The following is a 20746-nucleotide window of genomic DNA, read 5'->3' as shown; positions in this document are numbered from 1 at the left end:
CAGCCAGTTTGTGTAGACCTGTAAGATGCACTGAGGGCCCTTTTTAAGAAGTTAGTGACAAACTCTTCTATACATTCAGTTTAGCTGACAGACTACACAGTAAAAAAGGAGTGCTTACACAGGGTTCAAAATAAAGACTGGACTAAGATAAGCCTCACTTAAGTATTAGCAGTTTCAGCAGCACAGTTTTTCCTTTGATTGACAAGCAAGTGCCATCCTGGTACATCTCTGTAGCTCTTAAAATACCTGACTTAATATGTATATTCAAATTACTGATTTTCAATGAGGTACATATCACTGGTCCTTCTCATGTCACTGCTGGGCTCCATTTATTTCCATAGGATTTGTGGGAGGGGAGGTAAATTTTGTTTTGCATGGAACTGATACCTTGATAAAGGAGTTTGGAAGTATAGAAGTTTTGATGTCACCTTCGCAAGAAACTCTTAAGGGTTTTTTTGGACAAAAGCCACTGGTCGCTCTGTTGCATCTTTACAAAGATGACTAAGTTGTTATAAGCAAATACTCTTGCACAATTTAACGTTGGATTTGAATGTTGACATCATAGCGACAAGAGAAGAAACTGGACACCTGCATGACTGGACGTGGCTGCCGTGTAGCTTTTTGAGAAATTTCTATTGAGCTACAAAAAGCTATGTTTTAATTGATGTAGGAGGGTTCTTTTTGAGTACTGTAGTTCAGTAGGAGCCTGGCAATTCATTTAGCCACAGGATTAAACAGTGCTTTATATTCAACATAGTGGATTCAATTAAACTTGTCCATGTTGAAGGTGTTGACTGTGAGATATTTTTCATATGGCTTGTGTTTTGGGGGTGTGTGTGTTTGTTTCCCTTCTTGCCAGCAGGTTGTAGTTTTGGACTATTTATACTAAGTCCATTCATAGTTACTGAAATGTCAGTGCTGTACAGGTTAGTGCTGTACATTATTTGTTGTATTGGGTTTATGTGACGAGGATTTGGTACCTGGAGGCCTGCAGGGGTGGCTTCTGTGAGAAGAGGCATGTCAGACAGAGCCAATGCCAACTGGCTCTGACGGACCTGCTGTTGCCCAAAGCCAAGTCCATTAGCAATGCTGGTAGCACTTCTGTGATAATATATTTAAGAAAGGGCAAAAACCCACTTCACAACAGTTGTCAGAGAAGAGTGAGAATATGTGAGAGAAACCACTCTGCAGACACCGTAGTCAGTGAAGGAGCGGGAAAAGGTGCTCCAGGTGCCAGAGCAGAGATTCTCCTGCAGCCTATGGAGGAGACAGTGTTGAAGCAGGTTGTCCTTCTGCAGCCCATGGATGTCCGTGGTGGAGCAGCTATCCACCCTGACTCATTTAGACACCATTTTAGCTGGAATACTTATAATAATCATAAACTTTATTTTTTTCATTCATGGTGGAAAGAAACAGATAATGCTGTTTGGTTTTTACCTCCTGAAATGTCAGCAGACTATACTTATGTTATTTGTTCATGTATGCAATGAGTGTGGGTTCTTGGTGAGTTGTCATATTCCATACATGTCTGTTCACTCAGCTAACTGTAGCATCAATTAATTTTTTGCTAGGGGTTTAGGGACTAACTTTTTAAGTTGGATTTTTTTTTTTTTCTGGAGGATGAATTGTCTTCGATTTTTCTGTAACTTCCTATAGGTATCAGATGATGGTCGATACGTCTTGCTGTCTATTCGAGAAGGGTGTGATCCAGTGAACAGGCTGTGGTACTGTGATCTACAGACAGAGTCTCAGGGTATATCAGGTATGTGTAAAACCCAACCAAACAACAAACAAACAAAAAAACACCAAAAAACTTGCTTTGTAAGTTTTGCTTTATTTTAAGACAACATAAGATTTGAAATATTTTATGTTTAAATATATATATTTAAATATGTGTAGTGCTTAACCTCCTCTCTTTTTTTCTAATGCAGAGATTATGATAAAATACGCACTGCTTCTGCTAGCATTCCATTTTCTGTTATGTGTCAGCAGATGGAAAACTCCACTCTTAGTTCTGTAGTTTGTTTAAAAGGTCGCAAGGAAAAATTGAGATAATATAAGCAGCCTTACCACTGCATTTCTTTCTACACCACTAGTACTTTTCCATGTTTTTTTGGTTTTTTTTTATGTTTTAAAAATTCATGTGTCTCCCTTCAAGTGCTGATCTCCCTTTTTTGAAAAAAGTACTTGGTTTATAGGTAGCACTTTTTTTCTTCACATAGTACTAGGAAATGAACAAAAATCCTCTAATTTTTTAGTAATGTAATTTTGGTTTGTAGCATCATTATTATTACAGTAGAAGTATCTACCCATATTTCAAATACACATTCATTAAATGCTACTTCCTTGCCTTCTAGTTGGATTACCCTTTGGCTTTTGTGTATTTGGCTTTTTAGCCTCAGTGGAATGGGCTAAAAGTATGGTACTTTGTTCCATATGGCTGTTGTTGATGGTTGGCATACTTAGTTGTTTTACTCACGAGTGATTTTGTATTTCCAGAGTACTGGATTATTGAAATCTCTTCCTCAGTATGTGCTTTGCATAGAACACAACCTAGCTCTTTTTCCGTCTTCAAAAACTTCAGAAACAGAATAAATACTACATTAGCTCCTTGTTAAATATTGGATCTCAAGAAACTTGTTCTCTTGCTCGTAAACAGAATATCTGAGGCTTCTGAACTTGATTAGTACTGATAGCAGCTCTGCAATACAGGCTGTATAGTTATGTTTCTCCCTGTCTTCATTATACTATGTGGTTGTGTGGTCTTTCCTTAGTTCATCAACAAGTCTTAGTATAATATTTTGCATTTCGGTGAGTTAAGTATTAGTGATGATAGTTAACAGTTTTATACTCCTTCCTGAGGGATTATTAATTTTGTTTTGTGGGCATGTCAGTCCCTCCTTTTATAAAGAACGTTTCTTAATTACTTCTAAACTTGTTTTGGACAATGGAGTAGTTGTTTAATGTCCTCTTGAATGTAGATAATGGTAGGCCTAATCAAAGCTATTACAGATGCTTTCCATGCAACTTTATTAAAAACATAAAATTGTGTAGATAAAACTGTTCAGTACAGTGAAGGATTTTTGTAAATGATAAATTGCAATGTCATTCAAGTTGACAGTTTCCAGCTAGAGAAAGAATACATAAAAAGCATAGCTCTCCTCCCATATTCACCCTCCCATTTATAGATACACTGGACAACCTTGAAGAGAATAGTAGCATCGAGCCTTGAAAGAACATGGATGAGATAATGAAGCTTCTATTTTATACTACCTGGTATAAGGTAAACCTACAATTTAACCTTTCCCGGACTTGGAAATGCTTCTTTAAAAAGTTTTTTCACTGAGCCAGTCTTCAACTTGCCTTCCTATTTGTTTGTTGTTGGGTGGGAGTTGTTCCATCCCTCCAAATTCTCCCTTTTTGTCTATAAAAGGAAAGATCTAGCTGTAACCATTTGCTTATAAACTTAGGAACTCTATTTCTGTCTCACTAAGTTGCCAAATGTATTTTCAGTACAAAGACTCTTATCTTTACCCATGTCTTTCTACCTCCATGTTAGTAAGCACAGACCTAACAGTAAACATCCGAGGTGTTTCCTAGAGTTCATCGTCCTTGCAAATGTAAACACCCTGAACTGCTGGTCCTTCAGCCTTTGGTGGCCAGAGGCATTAAGTTGAACAAGCAGTAATGTATTTAGGCTTAAGTTTTGGCTCTATTAACCTAGACCAGGAGAGGTGTAATTTCGGTTCACCTTGTAATTTTCTGGGACAGCAAGCGTGGAAGAGGTTGCTTGTGAAGTTAGGAGAAATTAATGCCAAATTTCATTATTTAAGCTCTTTTAGACAAGTAAATAAGTAGCTCTAGAATAACGGAGCTTAACGGCAAGTCTGTTTCTCGACTTGAGGCTTGCATTTAACTTCCAATTAAATGTACTGACTGCTCAGTAATATCTCAAGGTATGTTCAGATGGGTTAAGATTAAACGATGCTTCGAGAATTGTGTATAACAGAAGCACATTCTTAAAACCATGAGATACAAAAATACTGGCTCTTGTTATGTTGTCTACAGAATGTAGTGTTCAGTACAAGGGTCTACGTAAGTATCAAACCATACCACTTACTATGAAGAGTTAAGAGAATCAAGTGTCTTGGAAAAGTATCTGTAATTTTAAAACACATGAAATTATCCTTCTATCTTCTAGAACAAACTTTATTTATGGGTAGACCTCATACCTTTGGTGAAATTTAAGATACTTCTTGCCATTTTCCTCCTTAACTGTTTAATGTTTAAACTGAGCCTTTTTACTTGACCTATTTACAATTATCTGTTTGTTAAAAAATCCATTCTAGTGTTCAGAATGCCTCATCTTAGTTTTGATAAAATATATAAAGGAAAGAAAAGTAGGATAGCTAGTGTTTTTCTGGAGTCCTAGATGGTATGTGATATAGATAAATAATTAGATTTTCAGGCACTCTCTTTTTTCTTCCCTACTTGCTCTTTTAATCTAGGTTGTCCAAGAATACACTAGTTCTTTAGAATTTTCTTTCTATGTTTTAGATCTTTCAAGTCTCAAACTTCTTTAGACTTATTAAGAGGACATCAAACACAAAAGGCAATGAGGCCTTTTCAAAAGGTAGTAGGCAGTAATATTTTACATAGCATCCATTACTTATACCACATATTTCTCTGTGAGGAGGTAAAAACTACTAAGCGAAAGTTAATAGATGAAATTCTAGTTCTTATGGCAAAACCCTATTTATAGAATGACATACTTCAGACTTCAGCTTTAAAAAGCTGTATTGTTTATAAAAGAACATTTCAATCATATAATCATGAACTTCTCTTTTTAAAAATACTTTCTGTCCTAAGGTAAACATACCACTGCATAGTTTGAAATACTACATGTACAATGCTGAGTTAAGGAATATTCTGTTACTTAGAATGGCACAAAAATGCAAATAACTCTTTCTCATCTGTGACTTACTATTTCAAAATGTCATGCTAACTAACTTAGGGGCACCTTTGTTGATTTTTTTCATTCCTAGTAGCACATTCTTTTCCTTTGACAGGAGGAAATCAAATCTTAGTTGAACAATTTTCATTAAAAAGAACATTTTCTCATAGTCAAGATATGTGATCACCGAAGAGTGAATTTCTTTCCCTTCTGATGGCCTTGTGGAGTTCACTGTAGTTCTGTTACTATTTCTTAGAGATAATGGTTGCAATGATAAAGACTGTTTATTCGGCGCTCTTGCTAACACATGGCTATGAAGAAGTTATGAAGTTCAGTGTTGCAGCCTCAGTATTAACCGCCAAAATGCCAGGTGGTTGTCTGTGGGAAAACTTCAGGGATGTCTGTGAAATGCAGTTCCTTATGGTTATAGATCAATAGTTTATTCCCAAGATAGAGAAACTTACCTTTTGCTGGGAGATAAATATCCATATTTAATGATTTAAGAAAAGTAACGTGATAATTTTGAGTTAAAAAAAATCAGTGCAATTACGCCTGTGTATATTTTGATGGTTCAAAAGCAAAGAAGATGAGTTCTGAAAACTAAAAATGAGCGCTGTTATTAACTCTTTCTGCTTCTGGAAAAGCAGAAACTCTTGGAGATGGGAAGTGCGAAAGTGTCTCTGTCATGTTAGGAACTATAAGAGCCAAAAACTAGAAGATGATGAGAAAGTCTCCTTTATCTGTAGATTAGATGTAAATTTGTAGAAGAAGGGGTGAAAATAGCAGGGTACATTGAAAGAGTGAGTGTGTGTGCGTGCATGTTCCCTAAATAAGTTTGTCTTCTTTCATACCTATGGCAAAGTTTGCATTAGACAATTCTGCATAATGCACATAGCCGTCAATGTGTGCTCACAGCCCAGAAGGCCGACCGTATCATAGGCTGCATCAAAAGCAGTGTGGCCAGCAGGTTGAGGGAGGTGATTCTGCCCCTCTACTCTGCTCTGGTGAGACCCTACTTGGAGTCCTGCGTCCAGCTGTGTAGTCTTCAGCACATGAAGGACATGGACCTGTTGGAGCTGGTCCAGGGGAGGGACACAAAAATGGTCAGAGAGATGGAACACCTCTCCTATGAGGACAGGCTGAGAGAGTTGGGGTTGTTCAACCTGGAGAAGAGAAGGCTCTGGGGAGACCTTACTGCAGCCTTCCAGTACTTTGAGGGGGCTTACAAGAAAGATGGGGACACACTTTTTAGCAGGGCCTGTTGTAATAGGACAAGGGGTAACAGTTTTAAACAAAAAGAGGGTAGATGTCAACTAGATAAAAGGAAGACATTTTGTACAATGAGGGTGATGAAACACTGGCAGAGGTTACCCAGAGAAGGTAGTAGGTGCCTTGTCCCTGGAAATGTTCAAGGTCAGGTTGGATGGGGCTCTGAGCAACCTGATCTAGTTGAAGATGTCCCTGCTCATTGCAGGGGAGTTGGACTAGATGACCTTTAAAGGCCCCTTCCAACACAAAGATTCTATGATAATGTCACTGTTAGTGGGAAGGGTATCAGTGTAAGATAACAAAATATAACCGAAAAGTTTCATCAGACCTAGGTCCCAAGTGTGTCCTGACCTACTCCTGAGAAATTGGTGGTTTATTTCTTACCTAAGATGCATCAGGTCTTTTAACTATTGAATATTTTTGCAGTGCTGATAGTAACTCCTATGTTAGTTTCCTTCAGACTAATATTATTCAAAAGACAAATGACTAGCCTCCTCCCTGTTTATTATGGTGAGCTACGTTTCACAGCTTTGAAGTTGACTTCTTTATTGTCACACTTCAGCATTTAACTGTTACTGTACTGATGATGGTCGTAATTTCTCGACATAGTTAATGTGGCAGTAATAGATGTTTGTTTGTTTAACTTTGGTTGTCTAAGGACTCAGTCTTTGAGATTAAAACTTGCTTTAGAGGTACTGAATAAATGCTGTAGAGTTCACAATCCAGTGTCTGCTGAAACCTTAAATGAGTCAATAGGAATGTGACAAATTGAAAAATGTAGTTTCTTGAAAACAATTCGGCCTTACCAAAAAGAAGTACTAAGTTGCTCTATTCAGTGAAGACTGGGCAAAGAAATTTCTCTTAGCAATAACACGTCATCAACACCGTTCCCTGAATAAAATGAGAAATCTTTTTTCCTTCTCCTAAGCCTGAATGATATTAATTTTGTAGGACAGATGAGTATCTTAAATTGATTTTAACCACATGGAGTTTGATTAGTTAAGAGATGTCTTCTTTGCATAGTGTGTACAGTGGTAGAATTTATTAACATTTGTTATTTCATACCTGATCTAATAGTCTGGTTCATTAAAACAGTGAAAAAACAGTAATTATAGTCTCTTCCAAAGCTGGACCCAAATGATCTGCTTTTTCAGTACCTAGTGTGTTTTGAAGGTTCATAATTATAATTTGATCTTGTCGAATCCCGAAGTGTCTTCATTCTTGTTTTACAGAAAATGAAAATACAAGCTGAAAAACACCACATGTTAGGAAGCAGTGAGAGAACACCAGGAAATATATTTGGCCTCTTCAAAGAATAGTATGATACATTTTGATAGTGTGCCTCTTAATCCGTAGTGATCTCCAAAACTGACAAAAATACAATTTCCAGAGCAGTTGGGTTCCAGTTATCCTAGTAACACTTCTAAATGCAATTAATAAATAGTTTATCTTGATAAAGTCTTACACAAGCAGCGCAATTAATTATTGCTATCCTCACAGGTTAAAAAATGAACTGAAGACAGCAAAAATGCAGCTTACATCTTACACCAGTGTATAATCTGTACCTTTTATATTTTATTTCCTGAAAAGGAGAAAATGAATCTGAAATACTTGGCACCCCTCTGCGAAGGTCCCAGTCAAAAACTTCTTCTACTCCCTTTTGCTGTTGCTGAAACAGAGACTTGGCACAGAATTTGCAACCAAAAGTGGGAAAGGAGTAATGTAGCCATAGTTTGTACTTAAGTTCTTCTCAGTACCATCGCCCTGCTGGAAGTCCTGAGCCCTTCAGATCTTTTGGCTGATGGAAGCCTGAACATGCTTCACACTGCTTCATCATAGGGATGGGGTACGCTGCCTGTGTAAGTCAGGGGCTATGTCTATACAGTAGCAGGTTGGCCGTAGCCTGTACTCTGACACTGAAGCAGAGATGCACATGCTAGCTCACCTCTGTGTGTCAAACCTCTCTTTGTCCAAGATAACATAACTATGTCCAAGTTGCCTGTTGGGGATGATTTTTGGCAAATACTGTCCCCCAAACTGTGACTGCTTACTGTCTGCTAATTGGCACAGACTACAAATGCGATGAGGGGTGGGCTAGCAGTTAAATAGTGCAGAAGTCACAGAGCAGTGCTTCAGACTTGTGCCCCACCTCTCTTTTCATATATTTATGTATATATATAACCAGGTTGATTTCACAATTTGTTCTACAACCAGGGATGTGAATTACCTGGCACTGAGCGTAGACTTCTTCTTGTGACATGTTTCCAGCTGAACTGTTGAAGAGCTGAGGAGATGGCAATATTGGGTGATGGACAGAAGTAAGGAAAGGAAGCAATACAGTTGCAGTTTGCCTGCGTGAATATTAGTATGATGGTAATAACTGTAAGAATTTCTATCAAAAAGTTGTCTTAAGGAAACAGGGAGGTAAACTTAAAAGAGGGTCTCCATCTCTCCTTTCTCTATGTGCATGTTTGATTTCTTTCACCAAGCACTAATTTATGAGGTACCGAATTGTTTAGGTTGGAAAGGACCTCTTGAGATCATCTAGTCCACCTCCTTTGCTCAAGCAGGGTGAGCTAGAATGGGTTGCCCAGGACCATGTCTGATTTGGTTTTGAATATCTCTACAGATATTCTCCGCAACCTCTCTGAGCAACCTGGTGCCGGTGTTTGACCACTCCACATTAAAAAGTGTTTTCGCAACCTCTCTGAGCAACCTGGTGCCGGTGTTTGACCACCCCACATTAAAAAGTGTTTTTTTGTGTTCTGATTTAATTCCGTATTTTTTCGTGCCCATTGCCTCTTGTCCTGTCAGTGTGCACTATTGAGAAAAGTCTGGCTCACTCTCCTTTATTACAGAATTATTAAGGTTAGAAAAGGCCTTTAAGATCATCAAGTCCAGCCACCAACCCAACACCACCATACCCACTAAACCATATCCTGAAGTACCACATGTTTTTTGAAATACTTCCAGTGATGGTGACTCCACCACCTCCCTGGGCAGCCTGTTCCAATATTTGACTCGCACACCCCCTCCCCCCCTTCTCAGTAAAGAAATTTTTTCCTGATATTTAGTCTAAACCTCCCTTGGCGCAAGTTGAAGCCATTTCCTCTTGTCCTATCGCTAGTTACTTGGGAGAAGAGACCAACACCCACCTCACCACAACCCCCTTTCAAGTAGTTGTAGAGAGTGATAAGGTCTCCCCTCAGCCTCCTCTTCTCCAGACTGAACCACCCCAGTTCCCTCAGCCGCTTCTCATAAGACTTGTGCTCCAGACCCCTTACCAGCTTTGTTTCCCTTCTCTGGACACGCTCCAGCACCTCAACGTCCTTCTTGTAGTGAGGGGCCCAAAACTGAACACAGTATTTAAGGTGTGGCCTCACCAGTGCCGAGTACAATCACTTCCCTACTCCTGCTGGCCACACTATTTCTGATACAGGCCAGGACGCTGTTGGCCTTCTTGGCCACCTGGGCACACTGCCGGCTCATATTCAGCCGGCTGTCAACCAGCACCTCCAGGTCCCTTTCCGACGGGCAGCTCTCCAGCCACTCCTCCCCAAGCCTGTAGCAGGACCCAGCACTTGGCCTCATTAAACTTCATACAGTTGATCTCCACGCATCAATTGAGCCTATCCAGATCCCTCTGCAGAGCCTTCCTACTCTCAAGCACGGGGTAGGACACTCCTGGCCAACTTGATGTTGTCTGCAAACTTACTGAGAGAGCACTCGATCCCTTCATCCAGATGATCGATAAAGATACTGAAGAAGACTGGTTCCAAAAAAGAGCCCTGGGGGGAACACCGCTTGTGACCAGCCACCAGCTGGATTTAATGCCATTCACCACGACTCTCTGGGATCAGCTGTCCAGCCAGTTTTTTACCCAGTGAAGAGTACACCTGTCTAAGCCATGAGCTGTCAGTTTCTTCAGGAGAATGCTGTGGGAGACTGTGTCAAAGGCTTTACTAAAGTCCAGGTATTCCCTCCAATCAGGTATTTATACACATCGGTAAGATCCACCCTGAGCCTTCTCCTGTCCAGACTGAAAAGTCAGAGCTTCCTCAGCCTCTTCTCATTTATGCTTCAGTCCCTTAATCATCTTTGTGGCTTTGCTCCAGTTCTGGGTTTGCTCCAGTAAGTCTATACCTTTCTTGTACTGGGGATATTGGAACTGGATAGAGCACTCAAGATGTGGCCTCATTAGTGCTGAGTAGAGAGGAGGAATCACCTCCCTTGACCTGGTAACATTCTTCTTAATGCAGCACAGGATGCTGTTGGCTGCCTTTGATACAAGGGAACATTGGTGGTTCATTGTCAGCTTGTTGTCCAGCAGGATTCCAAGATCCTTTTCTGCAGAGCTGCTTTCTAGCCACTCAGCTTCCAGTGTGTACTTGTGCCTGGGGTTATTCTTCCCTAGGTGCAGGACTTTATTTTTCCTCCTGTTCAACTGCATGGGATTCCTTTCAGCCCAAGTCACCAGCCTGTCCTGATCACTCTGAATGGCACCCCAATAATCTGGTTTATCAGCTGCTACCACCAGTTTTGTATCATATGTAAACTTGCTAAGGGTGCATACTTTCCCAGCATCCGGGTCATTAATGAAGACCTTAAAAGAGTATTGACTCCAGTATCAACCCCAGTACCCCAGTGGTACACCACTAGGGACTTGTGTCCAAACAAACTTCAGCCAAGGCTGCCTGCAACTTCCACATGCACACCAGTTCTTCTTGTTTGTAAGTATCAGGTCAAGCAGAGCACCTTTCTTTCTTTTGCTTAGTGATCATCTTGGGAAGTTATCATCAAGGCACTCTAGAGTTCTCCTAGATTGCTTGAGCCCTGTTGCATTGTCCTTCCAGCAGATACCACAGTGGTTAAAATGGGGCTTCTTCCAGTTGTGTGAAGAGGGCATCATCTATTTCTTCCTGATCAGGAAGTCTATAGCACATACCCACTACAGTAGTACTCATGTTGGTCTGTCTGCTGATCTTGACCAATAAGCTCATGACTGCCTCCTGACCTGTCCCAAGGCAGAGCTCCATGAATTCCAGCTGCTCTTTCGCATAAATGGCAACTCCCCTCCTTGCCTTCCCAGCCTGTCCTTCCTAAAAAGCCTTTATCCATCTAGCACATCATTCCAGTCCTGTGAGCTATCCCACCATATCTCTGTGATCCCAATGAGGTCATAGCCTGGCAACTGCACACAGACTTCTAACTCCTCCTGATTGTTCCCTGTGTTGTGTGCATCAGTGTAGAGGCAGTTCAGGCAGACAACCAAGCATGCCAATTCCCCAGTACAGGTTTGAGAGCTTTCTTCATGAGGCTGTCCTGCAGGCACTGCCTTCTTTACATGCCTACACTTGGAGAGATTCCATTTCAGCTCTGTTCTGTGGATTGTGTCCCTTCTGTTCCTATCACCTGGACCCTTGGCTTGCCTACTCCACAACTTCCTTTTTTGTTTGTTGAAGAATGTCTTTCTCCTCTGTCGTTTCTAGTTTAAAGTTCTGTTTACTAGGTCAGCCTGCAAGGATACTTTCACCCTGCTTCTTAGGTGGATGACAGTACAGCAGTAGTACAGGGTAAGATAACCTAGAATAGCTGATGAATGATTGGTTTCTCTAATGGATGCGTATGGATGAATGTCTTCCGTTCCTTATTTCTGGCCTGTTTTCTATGGAAATAAGAGATGCTTAATCCCACTTTGCTTTTTGAACCACTGGCTCCCAAATTCAGTCAGTTGTGATGGAAAGGTAGGAGTCCCAATGATATAATCATCACAAGAATGCATGGGAGGTCAAGTGGCTGGGGACAGGTGAGAGCCTGTTAAGTAAGGGCTGTGGCATAAACTTGATCTTGTTACACCTTGAAGATTCACTCAGATAAGATGCCTGAGGTGTGGAGAAGCCTTCAGAAGAAATTTTTGTCTTGTTAGACTCAAGGCACTTTCAATCAAGGTTCTGTCCCCTGTGGAGTATGAGATATGAAAGTCAATGGAAGTTTGTCCTTCAGCTGTGACATTCCTAACAGCTCTCTTCTTTGTGAATTCTCTGATGACACTCTGCTTATGCTGAATCTTAATATAAATTGAGTTAAAATATCAACTGACTTTATACAGATCCGTACATCAGGTTCCATTAGTTCCAGTGCTCAGAGAATTACCTGTCTCTTCATTGCACACAAATTTCTGTTTATGCTTTGTAGTCTTTTAAGAGGACTTTCAAGAGGTGCCCTTCCTGTGCATTTGTTTACTTGGGTTGTTATAGTGTTCAGCAGGGCTTTGTCATCGCAGGGGATTGTGGTGACCCGAGATGGCACAGTTTCAGAACCAATCCATGGATTAGAAAGAGCAGTAATAAGTATGGCTAGGTTTCTAGAGAGCTCCTTAAACAACCTTTTTTCTATTCTTAACTTTTCTCAGAGGTGACAACTCTAAGTCATAGATCAATTCATAGCGTGTTAGACAAGTGTGTTCTCAGAGTTGAAATAAGGTCCAACCACTGTAACTGGGAAAATGCACTGGAACATCCTAGTAAAGAAGTATTAGCTGATGTGGTGTGTGATTTAAAGGCTATATAAGGTGGACAAATAAGGTAGTTCTGTCTGGTTTTGTATGCCCATTTTCTTGAATGGGCTATTAACTGAGATGTAAGTTGGATATGTAATAACAAGGCTAAGCTGATCTAAGCCACGTGTTCATTAAGGTCATCCACCAGCTAGTTGCATCATTGATTGCTGTGAGATCCAAAATGTGGATGAGGTCATTAATGAATTTTCTTACATGATGCTGTACTGCAGGAATTTGGTCACTGCCAGATTCTGTGTTGGAGGTGAAGTAAGGAGATGATGGACTGAATTTACCTGTTCAGACTATTGGCTGAGCCTCCTGCCTTCCTGTGCTCCCCCTGTAGCTGTTATGCAGAAAGAGTCCGTGGGAAATGAGAGTCCTCAGGATGATTCAGTCCATGTGGAATACAAATAGTCCTCTAGACAGGTCTGGACCTCTGTGCTGATGGCAAAGGGTGCCCATGGCTGTTAGTTCACATGCTGGTAAAAATAAAGGGAGGGAAAGAAAAAGGAAAGACCACAAAACTGAAAGCCACTTTCAGAAATTAAAAGAAGAACGTTCTTTCCGTGGCATTTGAAAAAAGTACAAAGATGAGGTGAGAGAGAAAATTATCTGATTAGACACAGGTGCTCGTGAAAGAAGATCTAAGAAAAAGAGAACTAGTTGCAGGATAGGATTATTTAAGTGAGTGTTAGTTATTTCAGAAATTACACTGACTGGGAAAGAGGGAATGATGGAAATTGAGAAATGAAAGAAAATGTTGGAATATTATAGGTAGCCTAGCATCTAGCCTGACATAGATGCTTCTTGTATGTTTTAAGGACAGAGTGCTTTGACAATGAAACTCCAATTTAGTCACCTTAAAGAAGAGGTGAAATAACATTAAATTAGAAAGAGGACAGGCTCCAATTATTTCAGTCAAAATGCCTTTACATCCTGTAGATGCTCGCTGAGGAAAGATATAATAATATTATTATATAATATTATATAGTATATAATATATTGTTATATAATGATATATAATTATATTATATATAATATACATACTTTTATATAATAATTATATATAAATTATATATAATGTAATTATATATAATATATTATTATTATATATAATAATCCTGAAAACGGAGATGATAGCTGTTGTATTTTTATTTATTTTATTTTTTAACACCTTGTTACGGTAATATAGATTAAACTAGTTACTGGGTTGTTGAAGTTGATTGACCAAAGAAAACTTCAGCCAAACATGCAAAAGATAGGACTATGGTTTTGTAATGAGGAGAGAAAAAATAACAGCTGGTAATTAAGGAGAAGGACATAATATATGGCATGCACCTCAAAATTGAAGGGGCACAACTGGTTTTCTGGTATTATAAGTGGTCTTGTAGTAATTCTGTACTTAGGTTATCTCTCCCTCCACCTTCCCCCCCTCCTTCTGTAACAGACCCCTGACACCCCTGTTCCCTAAGACACTTCCAGTGATTATGTTGTAGATGTTTATTATTATATTAATCTTTGGGAGTTCGTTTGTTTTAGCTGAACTAGTCTTAATTCAGCGCACAGATAGACATATAGGAGGGGGTTATACTCTTGTGGAAAATTTCAAGTCTGGTATCAACTGATTTCCCATAGTTCTGAATTTATTTATATTGTAAAGTCATAGTTTAGAAAGTTACATTGCAGTTTTACATTGCAGAGTAAATGTGCTGTACTTACGAAGAGTTGTTAGAATTAAGGTTGGTTAGCTCATTTGTGAGATTTGTTTCTAACTTAGTGTATATTAGAAACGTGGTACAATCTTTTGGAATTTTTTTAAACCTATATGTTGAGACATGCTTGCTCAGAGTAAAGTTTTTTTTTGTTGCTCTGAAAGACAAAAAAATAATTTTTGCTCAAACAACACAGTATCTGGTTGAATTATTTTGCTTAAATTTGCAGGATAGAGTGGAAAAGTGGGGCAGAGTGAGGATCCATCTCGAGAAAAGAAAGAAGAAACAGGAATGCAAAATGAAATAGTATGTTTCATGTGTGGAAATGAAAAACACTTATCAAATATCTACCTGAGAGAACTCAGAAGATGACTGTGAATTCAGGCATGAGTCAGCTACTATGAGAATTATTAAGCACCACAATATAGCCCATAACAGTTCAGATATGTCTTTCCACAGCAGATGGAAGGAATGCGTAGTCTTCCCTTTTTACTTTTATTTACATGTAGCATGTTTTTATACCAAGAAAAATATTTCCCTTTTAATTTCTAATTAAATTAATTAGTTTCTAGCTGTTTTGAAAAGATTAATGCAACAGGATAAGCATATTCAGTTGAAAAAACAAAGCTGTAAACCCATTTTTCTCTCCTTAAATTGTGATCTTTTTCCATATTTATGCTCAATTATGTACCGATCCTTTTTTTTATTGGATATCTAGACAATACAAATAAATAAGTAAAGCTGCAGCTTTTCTATGTTAGAGGCTGAAAGGGGAGATCCAGTTGTCCCACAAGAATCGGCAAGAACTGGAATAGAAAGAAATAAAAAGTTCACCCCTTTTTTCTAACAATCTGTAAGTAGTAGGAACAAAGCCTTGCTTTCCAAAGCAGCAGTGTAATATTGTATCTCTTCCTCTGTGTCTCATCCCAGATGGTGTTGGGCTTTTTTGCAGCTCCTTTAAGCTTTTCTTTACCCCACTGGTCTTGTTTTCTGACTAAGAGTCTGGTAGGCGGTGATGCTAAATCAAAATGCTTTGTTGTTTCAGGGTGCCTCACTTAGGTTTTTAGCTCACTTACCTTTAGTTATCTTTTTTGTTTTATATAATTTCCATTTTTTCACAGAACGTGATGCTTCCATTTGCAAGAATGGAAGTCATCTTCAGTCATCTTGCTAGTGAAGAAGGATTACTGTATGGGGCTTTACAAATAAGGAACATGATGTGTATTTCCATGTTTTGTCCCATATTGGATAGATCTGTAACAGGTTCTGGACATTACAACACTGAAATATTTCAGTATTTATCTTTCAGATTCTTTTCTACCCCGTGCAACTTGTAGTCCTGAGCTACATTTCCATTCTATAAAATTCAGAGACAGGGCCTACGGAAGAGAATGCATGATAACCTGCTTAGTGAGCTACTGAAATTAGGAAATAGGTAGTGTTGAGGTGAGAGGGACAAGATTGAAACTACATGGGATGTAGGCAGTCCATGTTCAATAGGTAGCTACCTTTCTGAGGTATCATGAAATATGCAAGGAGGTGGTGTTTTTCCCATAATGGCATAGTGTGGAGAATACATACTGTCTTTGCTTTGACTGTGGATCTTGTCTCTTTGGATGAGAATCTGTATTCACTCCATACTTTGCCTTTAGCTGAGCTTCTTAGCTTAGATATGATACATATTTTAATCAAATCAGAATCAAAAAAGTGACATTTTAGGTACTCGGGGAAAACATGTTCCTTGTGGAAATCATCTGCTGGGACCTCTGTCACTTCTGTGCATTTCTGTACAGTATTCTAGGTGACAACCAACCCATAGTAAATTGCTTTAGTGTAGAGGGAAACTCTGACTTAACTCACAAGTTATCTTTTTGTGAAACATGGTTTGCCCAATATTTGCCACTTCATTATTGCTTTAGTAATCGGAGTTAATGCATTTCATTAACTTCCTGCACAGTATGAGTTGTGGCTTCTTTTTGTATGTGCTCCCTTTAAATTATAAGTGAGCAGATAATGATACTGACGACTGTGCAAGCATGACATTTTATTAATTCTGCTGTACTGAGGTCATTTGTATCTTGAGCATTCATTGATTCTTGATATGTTTCAGTGGCTGTGGACCAGTGGAAGTTAACTTGCCCTATGTTGGGCAGGAAACGATCTTGACTCTGAGTAGAAGTCACATCTAATAAATGGAAGTAGGCTATTTCTAAATGTTTAAGAAATGTAAAGGATTTGGCTTGCTTATTTCTACAGTTGAAACTTTTAAGTGTGTCACATAGCCCTTCCCCCTTTACTATATGTGATTACTCATGATATTTTGAGTGGTCAACAGCCATAGATTAATTGAACTTGCAGTACAATCTTCCGTAATAACCCTTGTTAGTTTGTTTTCCGCGGAAGATAATCTACACAGCAGTGTTTCTGTTTCTTACCATGAATGTTACAGGGAGCATCTGAGCATCTTTTCTACTTCCAGGTTAGCTAATATGTTCTTCATGCTTCCCTTCCCCCCTTCACAATCTTTATACCATATACAAACTGAGTCATTTTCCTCTTCAAATAGTCAGGTTGTTTGCTAGGTTTTTAAGGGGGCCATTGTGAGTTATTTGTGCCAAGAATGCTCCTTTTTAGAATAGAAAATCACTGTGATAAGTAACATGACAAATACATAGCTATATTTTATGAGAATTTTAAATTAGTCTGAAAAGATAAGAGGTTTGGGGGATATTATTTCCACATGCATCTTGTGAATCCCACCAGATTAACCCAGTTTGCGGCTTAGTTTTTACCACAAAACTCTTCATGTTAGAAATGACCAAATTTACCAATTGGAATTTTATGGTTATGTATTTGGTCTGGCTGAGATGGAGTTAATTTTCCCCACAGCAGCCCTCATAGTGCTGTGCTTTGCATTAGTAGTTAGAACGGTGTTGATAACACACCAGTATTTTGGCTACTGCTGGGCAGTGCTCGCACAGCACCAAGGCTCTATCTGCAACCTTTCCCCCCACCAGTAGGCTGGGGGTGGCAAGATCTTGGGAGGAGACACAGCCAGGACAGCTGACCCAAACTGGCCAAAGGGATATTCCATACCATATGATGTCAGCCCAGAAAAAAAGCTAAGAGAAAGGGGCAGGGGGGCATTTGTTTTCTGATGTTTGTGTTCCGGAGTGACCGCTATGCGTACTGAGGCCCTGCTTCCCGGGAAGTGGCTGAACATCACCTGCTGATCGGAAGTAGAGAGTAAATCTTTTGCTTTCTGTTGCTTCTGTGTGTGGCCTCTGCTTTCTGCTTATTAAACTGCCTTTATCTTGACCCATGTGTTTCGTTTTTGGGGGTTTTTTTCCGTGCTAATTTCTCCCTCCTGTCCTCCTGGGGAAGGGAGTGATGGAGTGGCTTGGTGGCACCTGGCATCCAGCCAAGGTCAACCCACCACAGTTTACAACTAACTTAAAACACTTTAAAAAAAGGCTTTTATTATCTCATATCAAAGTGTTTTGCAAATACTCCATTCCTCAAGACTAGATACCTGTGATCATAATTCACAATATTGTGTCAAGACAATACCGGGAGAACACACCACTGGAGAAGAACAGCTGGGCTGTTCTTTAAGCTTTTGGGGGAACTCCCTTGCTATACTCTGCTTCAAGTAGTTGTGGATATGGGGGCTTTTGCCTTCATGTTTACCTCTTCGGTTGCTTATGGGGTGGGGTTTAGAAAGATTAGGGAAAATTAAAATGATGGGCTTCTTGTCAGGATTTCACTACTCTTTGTCAGCTACTGAACCAATACAGTTTAATTTTGCTTTATGAAATTTCAATAGCAGAGGTGTAACAGCTGTGTCAGGAGGGACAGCACTGTGGGTTCATGTCCAGAAGGTTATCCCTCATTCAAGACTCTGGATTCCCCTACTTGCCTTGCCAAACTGCAAGTAGGATTTTCAAGCCTTGACTCTTATAACAAATGTTTAGAAGTGATCTAATGCGAAGTATTTCTTTAAAAAACACACACACACATTTTTCCCAGTAGCTGAGCATTGTAAGGCACAATTTTTTTAGTAGCTATTTTATCAAACTTGTCTTCCAAAATACAGACAGCACTCAAATTTGCTTGTATGTTTGAACCAGTCAAACAAGAAAACTTCTCTCATTAGTCACTTTGCTTAACGGTTGTTCTTTGTATACCTGAAAATGCCTCATATTAGCCAAACAGCTGGATACACAGTAGTCAAGCAATTATACATTAGCAAACCTTGTTGTACACCGTACAAAAACAAGACAATGCAAAAAACAAATGAGAGGGGAAAAAAAATCACAAAAAAAACCCAAACCAAACAAAAAAACAACAGTGCTTTTTCTGTAGCATGTCTCTTACTGTTTCTGGTAATAATTTTGTTTTTCCCTTTTCTTGAGAAATGAGATTGTTTCTTCTAGATTAGATTGTCAGCCTTGATTATTTATTCTTTTGAATATGTGGTTTGGTGCAGGGAAGAGGGGATTTAGTGCAAATCTGTTGGTGTGTAACAAGAAATAAATGAAAGCTCTTCAATCAGCCTTTGCTATGAACTTAAATGAACATGACATGGCCGATTGGTCTTGTTGGAGTTGTTCTTAATACTGACCTTTTTCTTTATTTTGTATTATGGTAGCAGCTGGGAAGCCTAATTAAAAAAAAATTAGCACCTTCCTGTTGTGACCACCATAGAGCAGATTTATGAGTCACTGACTCGGAGCTCTGGGCAAAGCCCACTTTCCTTTTCCTGGGGGAGCTGAAGCATGAGGACAGAGGGAAAAAGGAGGGGTATAAGGCAGCATGGGGAAGAGGTACTTCTCATTCCAACCTCTGGGCACATAGAAGCTGTGAAAGGCTGCTGTGACTTCTGGAATGCAAAAAGTTGAGAGGGATGGCTAGTTGGAAAGCACAGACTGGGTTGTTGGATTGGAAGGGATTGCACTAGCTAGAAGCTAAACACAGGTTTGTATAAGTTAGAGGTACAAGGTGTTTGGGGAGAGAGGACAGTGGTAGGGGCAGTAATGCTTGGGTACCGGGCTGCTTGGAGATTGGCAGTTTGTGTCTGGTGGGAACAGCAGGAGGTGGTGGGAGGACATGTGTACGGGAAAAGGAGCTAGCGTAAGATATTTGAGAACCACTGGCCTGGAAAGATGCAATAAAAATTGAGCAAAAACTGAAGTTCACAGCTTGCTGGTTGCTTAGTCATTGTCAGCTGGAACTGCTTTATACTAGACTGGCAGAGACAGGTTGCAAGAAGGAATTTAACAGAAGGGTTATCAGCCATAAAAATTTTTATTTTGTGCCTTTGTTTAGAAGGTTGTTCTTTTTTTGCCCCACACTGAAGAAAGCATGTCTGTGGCTTGAGGGCAGGTGGAAAAACAAAGGTGATGTTTTTCCACTTCCTGTTGAATATAGGTTTGTCTGGCCTTCTGTATTTTAGTTTAGTCTTGCGATTTATAAGGCGCTCTTTAAAAAAAAAATAAAACAAGTCAGAAGCAATGAACATACAGTAACATCAAAGAGATGAGTCAGTATGTGCTGCATAGCCTGAAAAAGTGGATCAAAACCTTTTTAATGAAAATGAGCAAGAGAAAAAGGATAGTGAGGAAACAGTAGACATCAGCTAGAAAGTGGAATGTGGTGCGAGGGAGAGTACTCTTCTGGTTTTGAAAGACTTTCTGTGGCTGAAGTAACTTTAAAAAAACCCCAAACTTTCAAAAATCAGTATTGAAACAAGGCCATTATATTCTAGTTCCCTAATAAACAGGGAGGAAAAAAATCAGTTCCGTCTTGGAAAATATGTGGGAGCCTCAACAATAGAGTGTTTACTTTAAGAAAACAGTTTCATATCCCTTAAATGGCAATTCCAGAGACTGTCTTTTTTTTAATTAGAGGCAAATCATTAGCAATAAAATTAAATAGCTTCCTATTAATTTAAGCAAGGAGATCTTCCTGCTGTTAGTGTCTGACTGGACATTACATTTATAAATAGTATTCACAATGAAGTTATTTTTTGGAATATGTATTTGTGCTTTTCTTTGTGTATATTAGAGAAGGCGTGCTGTGAGAGAGAGAGCTCACCTTTGGTTCCTGTTTTTCTGTTGCTGTGTTCTGCTGCATGAGGACATAAGCTATAACTCTCTCAAACCAAGCACATACATTCTCTTCTCCTATCTTTTGAGTGATCATCCAAATGGAAGTAAAATAGAAGCCTTGAAACTGATGGAGAAACTTCTG

General features: G+C 39.4%; 1 protein-coding gene across 1 annotated transcript in view; it reads left to right on the top strand.

Annotated features, from left to right (window-relative positions):
* Positions 1-20746, top strand: part of PREP (prolyl endopeptidase) — a gene marked incomplete at its 3' end in the record, with an annotated part of 111990 nt that overhangs the window by 29020 nt on the left and 62224 nt on the right. The window contains exon 7 of the mRNA XM_081998392.1: positions 1657-1762. Within this exon, the coding sequence (XP_081854518.1) occupies positions 1657-1762 (106 nt within the window). The remainder of the gene's footprint in view (positions 1-1656; positions 1763-20746) is intronic.

The sequence above is a fragment of the Phaethon aethereus genome (assembly GCF_964289735.1).
Source record: "Phaethon aethereus genome assembly, chromosome: 3".
NCBI lineage: Eukaryota > Metazoa > Chordata > Aves > Phaethontiformes > Phaethontidae > Phaethon > Phaethon aethereus.
Note: the sequence above shows the minus strand (reverse complement) of the source record. Positions and strands in the feature narration are given on the sequence as shown.